Source organism: Peromyscus leucopus, chromosome 8a (assembly GCF_004664715.2).
Source record: "Peromyscus leucopus breed LL Stock chromosome 8a, UCI_PerLeu_2.1, whole genome shotgun sequence".
NCBI lineage: Eukaryota > Metazoa > Chordata > Mammalia > Rodentia > Cricetidae > Peromyscus > Peromyscus leucopus.
In genome coordinates this window covers 28,856,137-28,870,256 of record NC_051085.1, presented here as the reverse complement: position 1 = coordinate 28,870,256, position 14,120 = coordinate 28,856,137, and the positions used below count along the sequence as shown (strand labels likewise).

General features: G+C 43.4%; 1 protein-coding gene across 2 annotated transcripts; it reads right to left on the bottom strand.

Moving 5' to 3' along the window:
- Positions 1–607: 607 nt before the first annotated feature.
- On the bottom strand, positions 608–13,747 carry Arg1 (arginase 1). 2 transcript variants are annotated; one of them, XM_028877403.2, is made up of 9 exons: positions 13,656–13,747; positions 11,894–12,015; positions 6,595–6,667; positions 4,501–4,675; positions 3,844–4,003; positions 2,325–2,419; positions 1,893–1,997; positions 1,571–1,707; positions 608–1,163 (listed from the first exon to the last, which is right to left on the bottom strand). In XM_028877403.2, exons 2-9 carry the CDS (start codon positions 11,948–11,950, stop codon positions 994–996), a joined length of 972 nt encoding a protein of 323 aa, XP_028733236.1. In that variant the 5' UTR covers positions 11,951–12,015; positions 13,656–13,747; the 3' UTR covers positions 608–993. The 2 variants fall into 2 exon arrangements, with proteins under 2 accessions (XP_028733236.1, XP_037056318.1); XM_037200423.1 differs by lacking the exon at positions 13,656–13,747 and adding an exon at positions 12,339–12,429.
- Between the last annotated feature and the right edge of the window lie 373 nt (positions 13,748–14,120).

The window sequence follows — 14,120 nt, the reverse complement described above, 5'->3', positions numbered from 1 at the left end:
CTTTGGGTTTATATGTTAAGTTTAGGTGAGGGCACACGCACACAGCAGCCCTTGTTCTGACAATTACACTTTATTTTCATTCATCTTTCCTCTTCCCTCAGCTTATTTCAGCGCCGAGGTGAGTTTTTAGAATGCTTAAGAGTTTTAGCTAATCAACTTGCTGCCACGGCAGTGATGTGAGGCTGGGCTTCCCAAAGCCGAGGGGACGTTAGGTAGACTCCTAAGATGTGTGAGTAGCTCTGGGAAAAACAAAAAACCAGTGGTTTCTCTGGTTCCTACATAAATATTTGTGAATCCCTTCTTTATAGATACCTGCACAACAGTCATGCTTAAAATATCAATGTTATGTTTGCTTAGAAAAAGAAATGGTCATCTACTATCAGTGAACTTAGAGATTGTCTAAGCCTGTGATTATCCGTTTTACAGGTAAGACAAACCAACTTTTAATGGCTTCAAAATTTACATTGTTTTAGGGATGATTGTTTCTATGCCTTGTAGGAATCTTTACAGTGATTCTAAGAAGGATGTGTGTGTGATATGCACATATGTGGTATGGTACACACAGGCTAAGTATATGGTGCATGTATTTGAAAAGATGCAGACAACAGAATTTTATAATGAGTTTATTATAAAAAATCACATCTTTTGAACAACGTGGACACGGCTCCCTCCCTTTGGACACCTTTGTCTCCAGTTATCATAAGGCCCACTCTAGTGAGTTGGCACTCACAGGGATGTGCATTTTAAATGATGGAGCATTTTTAATTGGAAATCAATTTATACTGCTTTTTAAAGATAACTTATGCTAAAATTAGGAATACATATGTCCTAATTTCATAGTTGTTTGAATTTCTACACCCTGAGTTTCATAGCATAAAGGAAGTGGTGGAATACTTGGAGAGAAAAAAATCCTGAAAGAATGAACTCTTAGGAGAACTGTTGCTTAGGTCTATTCTATTTGCTATCATGGATTTTCATGTGATACATCCACATTTACTTCGGTGGGTTAAGGTAGTCAATCCCTGGTTTATGATTACCCTCCCGAGCAGTCCCAAAGCAAGACAAGGTCAATGCTACTGCCGTGTTCACTGTACGAGTCACATCTTCTGGTGTCTTCCCCAGAGTTGGGTTTACTTCCATGATATCTAGGCCTGAGAGGAGTCCTACAGCAAAAAAAAATGGTATTGATATCGTTGATAAAAGTAACTGACATTTTAAAATCTGTGACAACTGATTCCAAAATTTATCTAGCAGAGGTGATAACCAACAGAAAACATGATGTATTACATCTCATGATGGGTGCTCTGGGAGAACCAACGGGCTTGCTTTTAAATTAGAGAGGGCCGGGTAGCAGTGGTGCACGCCTTTAATCCCAGCACCCGGGAGGCAGAGCTAGGCAGATCTCTGAGTTCAAGGCCAGCCTGGTCTACAGTGAGAGATCCAGGACAGGCACCAAAACTATACACAGAAACCTTGTCTCAAAGAACAAAAAATAAAAAAAAAAATCAGAGAGGCCCACTTACACACTAACCAAGTGTAAAGCTGTTCCTTTATTGCCTTTTTAACCTACCTGTCTTGTGAATTTCTTCTGTGATGTAGATACCTTCTCTATAGGACAGGCCTCCCACGACAGGTGTGCCAGTAGATGGTGTGAACGCTGGGTCCAGTCCATCAACATCAAAACTCAGGTGAATGGGCCTTTTCTTTCTTTTAAGAGATAAGAAAGGCCTTCCATTAAAGGGGTGGTTTAGCAATCAGTAATCAAATATAGGGCTTATCCTCCTTTATAAAAATGACCTATGGAAATCCCATGGTTTTACTTAAACAACCTTTGTTGATAAGAATGTCAGTAGGAAACCTTGGTTACACACATGCACACGAAAGCATCATACCTTCCCAGAAGATAGCTGAATGTCTCTTCCATCACCTTGCCAATTCCCAGTTTATCCACTTCAGTCATTGAGAAATACTTAATTCCCAGAGTTTTTATAATATAGCTATAAAAGAACAGATTTAAGTTAATTTACAGTTAATAAGGCTGAATGTTCTTATGTTGCCTTTGGTGGAAAGATTACTATAATAAGATACATAAAATAAGCCCTGTGAACGGTGTTAGATATGCACACAGTTGTGTTTTAAAAATAAATCATTATAAAGTGCCTGAATAATACCTATGTGTATAAGTGAATATAAATGCGTGTGCTTATGGAGTTGTGTTTACACGTACATGTATACATAGTGACAGTTTAAAATAACCTTCTCTTACAGATTGACCAGTACAGCATACCTAGCATCTAAAAAAAAAAAACGTGGGATAAACTTACTGTTCCCCGGGGTCTACATCTCGCAGGCCGATGTACACGATATCCTTGGCAGATATACAGGGAGTCACCCAGGAGAATCCTGGTACATCAGGGAACTAAAAACGACAGTGTTTCCATTTAGAACTGATCTGCATTTAATGTTGAGCACACTTGATTATGTATATTGAACAGTATAAATTTAGGAGTGATTTTGAAACAGTGTGAGATTCGGAAGGATACCTGCCTCCCCTTGTATACTCTGGATGGCTTTGCCCTCAGCAGCTTTGCCCTGTGGCCTAACCCTACCCCGGGCTCTTGTTGGTAGTTTCCTGCTCTGTGTCCCATGACTGCAATGCTCAGATTCCAGCACTAATCCCCAGAACTCTAGTACTGAGAAACGTGTGCCTCCATGACTCTAATAGCTTCCATCTTTACTTCCCTTTCTCAAAAGGACTTAATCCAGAACTTTAAAGAAGTTTCTCGGGAATGGGAGGGATTCTTCCTCTTGTTCAGATAAGTGCTTCTCAAGATCAGCAGCCATTGGAAGCCATGCTGGCACACTCCTGTCTTAGCACTCAGGAGGCAGGCAGAAAGTTCCAGGCCAGCCTCAACCACCTAGCAATACTCTATTGAAAAAAAAATTATTGTAATCTGCATGGCAACGGTGCTCTTTTGTCTAGGCTCTGATATGGAGGGGTTACTTGGTAAAAGGAAGAGCCTGTGACGTAGTTAGAAGAGGTAGGAGCCAGGAAACCTGCTTGCCCTTGCCTCGCAATAACTTGGCATGACTCTGGGCAAGTTGTTTACCCTCTGAATATCTACAGACCTCTTTAGAAAGGGTTGGTCTGTCGATCTACTCAAAAGGGTAATTTAAGAATCCAAAGGGGCCAGGTGTGGCAGCGCATACCTTTAATCCCAGCACTGGGGAGACAGAGGCAGGTAGATCTCTGAGTTCAAGACCAGTCTGGTCTACAAGCAAGTTCTGGGACAGCCAAGATTGTTACACAGAGAAACTCGGCCTCACTAACCCCCCCCCCCTTCCCCAAAAGAGAAAGAATCCAAAGAAAGCAGTCAACCCTTTCCATCCATGTTTCCACCAGCCACAGATTAAAGATACAGTTAAGCCTGTACTGGTTTGAACGTATACAAGCTTTCCCCCTAGACAGTACAATTGGAACTCTTTTCATAGCATTTATACTGTGTTTGGCATTATAAGTGATCTGGAGCTGATCTAAAGTGTGTGGGAGGACACACAGGTTGTATGTTTAAATACTGTGTCATATTGTTTGCGAGACTTGATCACCCATAGTTTCGTTATCTTTTGAGGTCATGGGGCCAATCCCTCATGGATACCGAGGGACAGCTCCCAATGGAATCAGTCTGCAAAGTGTCCAGTAAGAGCCTTACTTCCTTTATCAACTCACCTTCTGCTTATTTACTACAGAGAAGACCAAGAATAAAAGGCAGGAAGACTCTCCTGTTTGCGTCTTCCTCCCCAACTACTACAGAGTTCTTTCATATCAGCCAAGGAGTCTCTTACCTTTCCCTTTAGTTCCTTCAGGAGGAAGGACACGGGTTGTCCATGCAAATTCCCAGAGTTGGTTGTCAGCGGAGTGTTGATATCGGTGTGAGCATCCACCCAAATGACACATAGGTCAGGGTGGACCCTGGCGTGGCCAGAGATGCTTCCAATTGCCATGCTTGGGGGAGGGGAGAAAGTTTGTGTGAACATCAAGTTTACAATGCCATCACATACATCATATTGTTAGCTCTCATACTGTGCCTATTGGAATATTCTTTAAGTCTATTTAGCTATTGTGTCCTTTTAAAACTTTTATAGTACTTTTATAATGGAAAGCATGTATGTCTAAATTGTTCACCTAAATGAATTGTGTATGTCATCAATAATCAAGTCGAATAAACTATGACTTTCCTCAGTGGCTAATCACTATAAAATTTCAGGCTATGCTGAAATCCACAGTTGGCCTATTTCCTGTTGTAATGGATAAAGCTATTTTAAGACTTCAAATAGAGCCCGGCCTATATTTCCGTAATAAACGAACCTATACAATGTCCCTAAAGGCAAAAAATACAAACTATCCTCCAGTGCTTCCTTGTCTGTATTTTCCCCTGTCTCGGGTCCCCTCATGCCACCTGTGCCCAAGCCCCAGGAATATAGCCAGTTAGTTCACAAGACCTGTGGTCTCCACCCAACACCACACTGACTCTTCCATTCTTCTGGGCATCTGCCACCACACCAGCCAGCTGCTCGTTGGCGGTTCCCACAGATCTTGGGTTCTTCACAATTTGAAAGGGGCTGTCATTAGGGACATCACCAAAGGCCAGGTCCCCATAGTCTTTCACATCACACTCTGCAATTAAAAGCCTGATGTTACTGAATAGAAACAGATTGCAAGGCAGCCCTCCATCTCACTGTGTACCATTGCCTCCCTGTGTCCTGGATCAATCCATGGGGACCGGATGCTGGGAGAACGACAACGATCCCTTTGTGGTCTTGATGCAACAGGGAACATCATCTTGTTCTGTGCCCCATCCCCTAGCCCCCTCCTCCCCCACATGCATGTGTGTGTATACATGTGTGTTAAATGATGTTTAGCTTTCTGTGCTAAGTACGTTTAGGTTTTAAATCTGTCCCAGATAAGGTACGTCAGAAGTAGTTAACATATGGTAGTGATTTACAGTAGCGTTTTCTAAGTTTCTGACCCTGCTTCAAGGATCCGGGTGTCCTATCCACGCTGTCACCCACTGAAACCCCCAGCCAGCTTCTTCCCCTACCTCACCTGCCTTGTGTCCTGAAAATGTAAATGGTGTGTGGGTTTAGCCCCAAACCTCCCAGACCAGAGAGTTCAGGAAGTGCAGACTTCTTTGTTACACTTTTTCACATTAAAAAAAAAGAAAAAGAAAAAGAAAAAAGGCAGGGAATCCAACGTTCCTAAGAACCTGGCTGTGCTTTCAGTCATAAAAGCCCTGACCTGAGTTTCTAAGCTGGAGAGCACCTCGTGTACTGCGGTGTGGAATCTGGTCAGTGTTCTGAACTAGCCGTTGCTGAAAGTATTATTACATCTCTGTATGTATCTAAATCTAAAATTTAGCAACAGATTCGGGGAATTTCACCTGATATAATATATGGTCAGTTTATTCTAGTTAACTAAGGACAAGGCAACCTATTGGGCCTTCTGTTCTCCAATGAGTGACCTCCCTCCCTCCCTCCCTCCCTCCCTCCCTCCCTCCCCTCCCTCCCTCTCTCTATGCTTCCTCATGCCCTGTCTCCATTCACATCCTCACGTTCATTTCCAGCTTTATGAAATGCCTAACCACTACAACTCAATCATCCTAAGTGTATAGGCCATCAAGCATGGGAAATACCTACAATCCTGTGGCCACCATCATGCTAACACTTCCTTTCCTTTGTAGGCCGTGCCTGCCCCAACTCCCAACGATCACTGATGACTTTCTTTTTCTTTCTGTCTTCCTGGAGCCTCTCACCCCAACGGGGTCACGTGGTCACTCATGTCCAGCCTCACGTAACATGCTGTTGCTGGGACCCATCCCTGGCCTCGTCTGTGTAGCGGTCTGAGCCTTTCTTTAGCTGAATGCCGTCCCATTCCCTGGACATACCACTTTATTTTACTCATTACCCAGTTGCAGTACTTTATCATTTCATTTTTTTTTATTATTATTACCCTGCTGTTACTCATTCAAGCTCCGGTCTTGTACGCTGACAAAACCATCAAACTGCTTTCTAGATGGCTTGTATCGTTTTCTTTTTTTCACTGGAAATACATACAGGTTCCAGTCACTGCCCCTCACCAGCACTTCGCCACATGTATGCCCACACACGTGAACACTAGACGCTGTTATTGCTTCTGTTATTATCACTCTTTCATTTTGCTCTCACAAGGTAGGGATCCTCTTGCAATAGTAAGGTGTATTTCTTGCAGCTTTTATTTTTTCATTTTCAACCCCCCCCCCCTCAATCCCCTATCATCCACCCAAACGATCTTTCTTGTTTCATACATTCTTTTGTACAATAGTTTGGCCAGAAAGATCAAACCAAGTAAGGAAATGAGAATATTCCACCAGCAATGTCTACTGGACATCTTTCCCAGGCCCTGCTTCTTTCGTAGGACATGGTTCTAAAGATTTGAAAACTACCTCGTTTCAGTAATGTAAGTACCACTGCGGACACACCCTCCCTTCTTCTTAGAAGCCTGTCCTTCCTTCCGGGTGATGAGGACATTACCTGATCATCTTTCAACTTTAAAATTACCTGTCTCTTTAAGCTTCTCCACCAGGCCAGCGTTCCTCAATGCCGCAGGGCCTTTTTCAACCCCTCCTCGAGGCTGAAGAACAATGCAAAAAGTACAGTGCTTTCGTCATGACTGTGACTCTCCAATGCCCACGAGAAAAACTTCCCCCTTATTTCATCGACTGAATCATCAACCAGCAGGTTTTGAGCCCCTGTGGATCTTACACTTTCTCACTTACTCTTCACTATAATGTGGGGTGAATTGCACCTAGACCAAAAAGAAGAGACTAGCACCACAAAGTCATTGTCACCCTGGCAAATAGCAGACAGACGAGTGGCAGAACTAGCTTCGTAAGTTGGTCCTGGAATTCCAAAGCATGCTTTGCTCTTGCCAGCACATAAAACCACTAAGTTTGGACATTCAGACGCAGCTTTAGCACATGGGTGCTTCTTTCAGTACTGATACAAAAACAGGATGCTTCTAATTGAGTCTGGAACAGGGTGTGCCATGGGTGCTGGCTACAACAGGTGATCTTTGGGCTCGGTCTTGCAACACTGGTAGATGGTCAGGAAAGGTGACAGGGTGGTGGAGAAACTTTGCTACCTGGGGAAAATCTAGGGCAAAGGCATCAGCAGGGGAAGAGTATGGCCCGAAAAGACCTACATGCAAGTCAATAGTCAAGACCTGTACCTGAATGAATAACAGCAGTACTTATAATAACAATAATAAAGACAATAAAGTACCCCCAACTGATAAGTGAAGGTTAATTTAGGACTCCGGGGGCAGAAACCAGGCAAAAATTGCCACCCAAGACCTGAAACCACAAAGATCAGCATAGGAATTTCAAATTCTGACCTCTTTAAACCTGACATGAGAAATCTTACCTTGCTGAGTTAACATCCAGAAAGCTAACCATCTTTCTCTTTGGAAAAATTCCTCCCCAGCCTCGTGGCTGATAAAAGTCTAAAGAAATAACTCCTTTCTGTATCTTTCTGATCTTTGTTTCAAATGCTTTAAGATACATTTTTTTTTTAAATTTAAAGACACACAAAAAGTGATCTTGGCCAGGAGACTGGTGTCAAACGTCACATGTGTTTATCCTAAGGATTGAAACTGTAACCCTAAACTAAGCAAATACTTCCTCTCTGGTCAAATGACAGATGATCTTCCCCAGGTGCTAGACAAATCCTGGTGTCAAATTTCTACGGCTGGCCACCAGGGACCCTGAGTACTCTTCCTAACATGGCTCTGCTCCTTTATATCTCATTCCTTAACTGAGTTATACTATGTGTATATATTTGTAAGGTTTAACATGAGGTCTATATCCATGTAGACATTGGTAATATCAACTTAGGTTCACATATCCAGTACCTTAAACTTTTATCATTTCTCTGTAATAAGAGTATTTAAAATCTTCTCCATTTGGGGGTTGCATAGTGCAATATTCTTTATGTGTACATGTGCGTGCATGTGTGTGTACATGCACACATGAATGCACACATGCACCATGCATGTTTGTGTGTGTGCAGACTGGAAGACAAACTCAAGATGCCATTCCACCAGGTATAAATGGTGCGTGTCTTTAATCTCACAACTTGGGAGAATGAGACAGGTGTGATCTAGGCCACCCTGTTTTAGCTCCATAGTTGTGTGTGTGTGTGTGTGTGTGTGTGTATTTATATACACACATATGTGTGTGTATGCATGTGTACATAAAGAGAGAGAGAGTTAGCTCCATGTGCTAGCTAATGCTACATAGTGAAACCCCATCTTAGAAAAAAAATTTTTCCATTGAGCAGACTCTGTCCAGCTTTTTAATAAATGCGTGTGTGTGTGTGTGTGTGTGTGTGTGTGTGTGTGTGTGTGTGTGTGTGTAGGGGGGTGTTGTCTCTCACTAGCCTAGAATACACGAGTAGGCCAGACTGGCTAGCTAGGGAGCCAAAGTTCCAGCTCTCTCTACCTCCCCAGCCCTGGGGTTTATATATATATATATATATAAAAAAAAAAATATATATATATACCACCATATCCAGGTGTTTTGTTGTTGTTTTGTTTTGTTTTGAAGACAAACTCAAGTTCTCATGCTTATACAGCAAGGCTGACTATCTTCCCAGCCCTGGCCGATTGTTCCTAACTATACTCATCTTGGGTTCTAATTGTCTTATAGTTTCATGTCCTTGGCTCTTCTTGTCAGATTTCAACCTAGATGTTTTCTATCTGGGGGGGGGGGGTTTCTTTGTGTTGCAGTAGAGGACTGACATATAGGTGGTACCCAAACTACAACTTAATACGACTCCCCGTCTTTTCCCTTCTCCTTTTCAGGCATCAGAACAAACCCTGTAGAGAGCTCTCAGTGGACACTGCATTTGCTATGATTGTCAGTGGGTCTGTCTGTAGGAATGGTAGGAATCAGTAGGAATGGGGTTTGTTTTGTCTTGTTAATACTTGTTCTCATGTAGCCCAGGCTAGCCTCAAACTCACTACATAGCTAAGGATAACCTTGAACTTCAAAACCTCATGCCTCTACCTTCTGGGTTCGGGGATTACAAGGGTGTATCACTATACTCAGTTTATGTGGCGTTGGGGGTCTAACCCAGGGCTTTGGTCTCGTGAGCTTTCATGCCCTCTGCCAACCACATCCCTAGCCTCTCTCACAATGACATTTCCTGGCATTCCATTTTATTTATTTGATTAAAACGACTTGTCATGATTACTGTATGCTCATTGCTTGGCTTCTTTGCCCACTTTGAAAATTGCTTTGTCAGCAACCCTGACTGTCCAAAGTGTCTCACCCAGCCCCGAACTGGCCACAAGGCAAAGATTTGCTATAGAGCTGAGCCTTTGAAATCAGCATCAGTGTAGACCAGGGCACAAGCTTTGGAAGCAAACAGTCCTGTCTGGAAGCACACACTGAAGATTCCATGACTACAAGTAAACTAGCAGATCGCTCTAAGCCAGGGGTTGTCAACCAGTGGACCTCTTTGGGGTCGCATATCAGATATTTACATTACAACTCATAACTCTGGCAAAATTAAGATTATGAAGTAGCAATGAAATAATTTTGTGGTTGGGGGGGTCACCATAACCACATCATTAGGAAGGTTGAGAACCACTGCAAACGTTAATTAACTCAGTCATCCGATGAGAACAATACCTACCTACCTCATTCTTTATTCACTGTCTTGGAATGAGGTGAGGCACATAATGAGGCTCTTTCTCAGGCTCAGACTTCTAGCCATCTTCCTTCTAACCTCCTTTTTGCCAGTGTGTCAAACTTCTGCCGCATCTAGGCAGGCCAACGGCACATATGTGCTGGCAGCTTCGCCCTCTGATATATGGCTAACTACAGGAAAATCTGTCTCTGTCCTTACAATCTCGAGACAATGAGCTGCAGACTCACACTCATGATTAAGGAGAATCTCTGACAGAAGAGAGTTACTGAGGATCGGACTGTGCAGCAGATGGTGTCTTCTAGAAGGGCCTTGACCGTGATGGTCAGCTCTCTGTCTAAGCCCAGAGGCCAAGGTGTGTTTTCCTCCCTCCCTCCCTTCCTTCCTTCTTCCCTCCCTTCCTTCCTCTTCTGCTTGTCCCCCTCCTTCCCTTTTATTTCTTTGTCATTTTCAAGTCTATTTTACAAACCCGTTTCAAAAGTAGACGTAGGACTGGAGAGATGGCCCAGTGATTAAGAATGCATACCGCTCTTACAGAGATGAACTAATGCATACACAATTAAAAAGAAAAGTAAAATCCTTAAGAACAAAAGAACAGATGAGCCAGGCGGTGGTGGCGCACGCCTTTAATCCCAGCACTCGGGAGGCAGAGCCAGGCGGATCGCTGTGAGTTCGAGGCCAGCCTGGGCTACCAAGTGAGCTCCAGGAAAGACGCAAAGCTACGCAGAGAAACCCTGTCTCGAAAAAAAAAAACCAAAAAACAAAAAACAAAAAAACAAACAAACAAACAAACAAACAAAAAAAGAACAGATGAGCCTACTATGACGCTTTTAAAGGGTTTCTTCATTATTTGTCTATGGGTGTGTGTCGGGTGCGGTGGGGGGGAAGCAGTAGTTCTCACAGGGGCCAGAAGAGGGTATTGATTGGCTACCCTGGAGCCTGAGTTACAGGTAACCGTGAGCCACCTGAAATGGGTGCTGGGAACTGAACTCTGGTCTTCCCGAAGAGTAGCAAGTACTCTCAACCCCTGAGCCATTTTCCAGGATCCATGTTGTGCCCTTTAAAGGGAACATGTGTCAACAAAGACTCCCATGTCCTGGTGTTCTGGGAGAGCTCTTCGGGGTTTCCAGGGACAGCGGAGTGCTGTTTACTGATACCAAATACAATCTGGACCTCCAACCTCTGGCCTCTCACAATTTGTATTGATTACAAAAAAGAAAAGAAAAGAAAGGCCAGAGTGTACCTTGAGGCTTTACAATTTAAAAGGCTACAGGTTGTCTAGGTTCTAAAAGCCAGGAGGACCCCATTTAAAAACAAAGGAGTTACTCCACTGACTCTCTTTTTGGATGTGGACCTTTTCCCCCCTCCTTTTTAAACACAGACCATGTTGGAGTCTAAGGCATCTGTTATCTCATTACAATTAGCAGAATGAGTGTATCCAAGTGGGGAGAGGAGGGGGTGTGGGGGACGGGGACGGGGGAGCAATGCTCATTTAGGCATTGCTGACATGTGTGGTTCACACTTAGGTGGTCTAAGCCACTGGAGACTTATGGATCCATTCATCCTGCCAGGGGTGCCAACTTGAAGGACTTTGTACTTGTTCTTTCCTCAAAGAGAGATGTAAAGGGTTGCCCTGGCTTATGAACTAATAGCCATAAAACCATTCAAGCTCAAAATAACACGAATTTTTCACCAACTTGCAAGAGCTCTGCTATTTAAGTTATCCAAATTAAAACAAGTCCTGGAGGCTGCGCCCACCCATTTTTTTTTTTCTAGGCGTGAATTACACAGCCAGACCACTGTGTTCTCTGACAATCTCTCACTCCATACTCAGAAAACATCGAGAGCCACAGCAATCGTGGAGGAAGCTACAGAGCAGGTTCAGGTGATCTCCACCTAGATGAATTTGCTCAAAACATTGGCATGACTCAGGTTTAAATGAAATAGACTTCGGCAGGGGCCAGAAGAGGAAGTGGGTTTAAAGTCCCCAGGTATGCCATGCCACACAGTGGTGAGAAGACAAGTACCCACACCGGGGGAGACCAGATGGTGCTGGGAAACTTACAGCCAGATGGCAAAGCCTGGCAAGTGTTAAATTGAAACATTTCCCGACAAAGTTCCAGTCACTCAAAGCCAGACTCACACTCACCTGCCCCTTGGAGAAAGGCGCTCCGATAATTCCTATGGGCTTCGGCTTGGAGCTCATGCTCTCCCGGGATTCCTTCTGCTGCAGCGGTGCCGTCCAGCTGCTTGCCACCACCAGCTGTCACTCTAAAAGACAGAGGGCACATCTTTTTTTTCCCCCTTATAATTGGCTGGGTCTGTTTATCCAGCAACTGGCCCCGCCCACTGAGTGGAAGAATGACAGAGTCAACAGAAACTCCCCCTCGGTAGAATCACCCCGTTCCTGCGAGCCTCTCAGGTCTCTAGTTAAGTGAGCATTATTCATCCTTCCAGTTCACACCCTTTTGAAAAAGCCAGCTGGATGACATTAATCTTTCCTTAGACAATTGACAATTATGTGTGGTTTCATAACTGCATGAGAAGTACTAGGTTCCTAGCCTGTGTGTGCAACCTGAGGGCAGGACACTCACCTTCTCCAGGATTTAAGGCCACGGAGGAATGGCAAGGTGAGCCTAGACAGTAATGGGGTCTCTTATCACCCTTCCATTGAGCATCCTGAGTCAAGGCTTCATGTGCTGGGGAAAACAGCTGATCCGTGAGACACATTTCACATGCACCAGGTTACACTGTCTGGGAAAGCATGCGGCTTTCTTTCTTCAGGGTTGTTTACAGGAAGACACCCGTTATTTCACAGATGACCCAAAGCAGTTCCAGTTTTGAAATACAGGGTTGAGGGGAAAAAATCTCATTTTTGCAATCATGATACAACCAGGCTAGAGGAAGCAAAGCAGCTAACTTGAGTTTTTGCCATAGGCCAAGTGCTGTTCTAGATAATGGTATTTCAACTAATCTTTAAACCAGCTTGAGGCTGAATATCATTCTTATTGCTGCTTTGCTGAGGAAGAAGCTGCACTGTGGGAGGTTGCCGTTCTCCTGCAGGTTGCAGAAGAATAGAAATCCAACGTTGGGCATTCTGGATCCACCGAGGTGCTGGGCTTCTAACGGAAGCACCAGCAGCGTCAGCGGGTCCCCCTGAGACGTTGTTTGTCAATGTGTAAAAATACGGATCTAGGTCAGATGAGGGAGGCAGCTGGTGACCCGAGTTTGACCCTCCGATCCCATATGGTGGAAGGAGAGCATCAACTCCTGCCATCTGACCTCTGACCTCCACATCAGTGATGTAGTATATGCATAACCCACCACCCCCACGGCTAAATAAATATTTTAAAAAGTATGAATCCAGAAGAAATACAACCAGCTATAAAATTACATGATTTTAAAGAGAAAACCCACATATCAGAATTATTTTTATCTTTATGAAGATAAAAACACCCAAGAGAATTTTAATACCTCAAGGCAGAGAGTCTTCACCTTTTACCTTCAATACTTAGAATAGTCCAGTATGAGATAAATACTGACTTTATTGATTAAATAAATGTACTATACTTACTGAATGAATAAATCAAGATGCCAAAGTCTCTCAGAGCCATCTTGACGCCTCCTTCCCAAATATATTTTCTGTGTTTACTAAGTTTTGCTACACTATTATCTAAATATATACTTTTTTTTTTTTTTTGATTTTTCAAGACAGGTTTCTCTGTGTAGCCCTGGCTGTCCTGAAACTCACTTTGTAGACCAGGCTGGCCTTGAACTCACAGAGATCCGCCTGGCTCTGCTTCCCGAGTGCTGGGATTAAAGGCGTGCACCACCACCGCCCGGCTCTAAATATATACTTACAGATTTCTAAAATCGATTTGTTTGAGACAGAATCTCCACTCCAAGCTTACCTTGAACTCTTGGTTCTTCTGCCTTAGACTCTTGAGTCCTGGTGTTAGCACCACACCCAGATGTGGTGTTCTTTATATAGCCGATAATGAGGTTGACATCATTTTTTTTTTTTTTTTTTTTTTTTTTTTTTTTTTTTTTTTTTTTTGTCAAGACAAGGTTTCTCTGTGTGACAGCTCTGTCTGTCCTGGAACTCACAGGACTCACTTACTCCTCCAGAGTGCTGAGATTAAAAGCCACTTTTCCTAATCTGTCCAGAACCGGGATAGCTCTGTGTATGCTGTCGTTCAAATAATTTATAAACAGGCACCTGCTCATTTTACCCAATAAGCTTTGGGAGTTCAAGTTTGACCTGCTCTCCGGATCACAAGTGTCTACCTCTACATTTTCTTCTATTTTATTCAAATTTTGTCTTTCTTTAGGCCTCTTGGTGATGGCCTGTAATCTCAGCTATTTGGGAGGATGAA

Bases quoted from the DNA above. Each gene is read 5' to 3' on its own strand.
- Arg1 (XM_028877403.2), bottom strand. From the start codon at position 11,950: ATGAGCTCCAAGCCGAAGCCCATAGGAATTATCGGAGCGCCTTTCTCC. The intron at 6,668-11,893 runs GTGAGTGTGAGT...ATTGTTCTTCAG, and splicing joins CGCCTTTCTCCAAGGGGCAG to CCTCGAGGAGGGGTTGAAAA. The intron at 2,420-3,843 runs GTAAGAGACTCC...TGTCGTTTTTAG, and splicing joins TGAAGGAACTAAAGGGAAAG to TTCCCTGATGTACCAGGATT.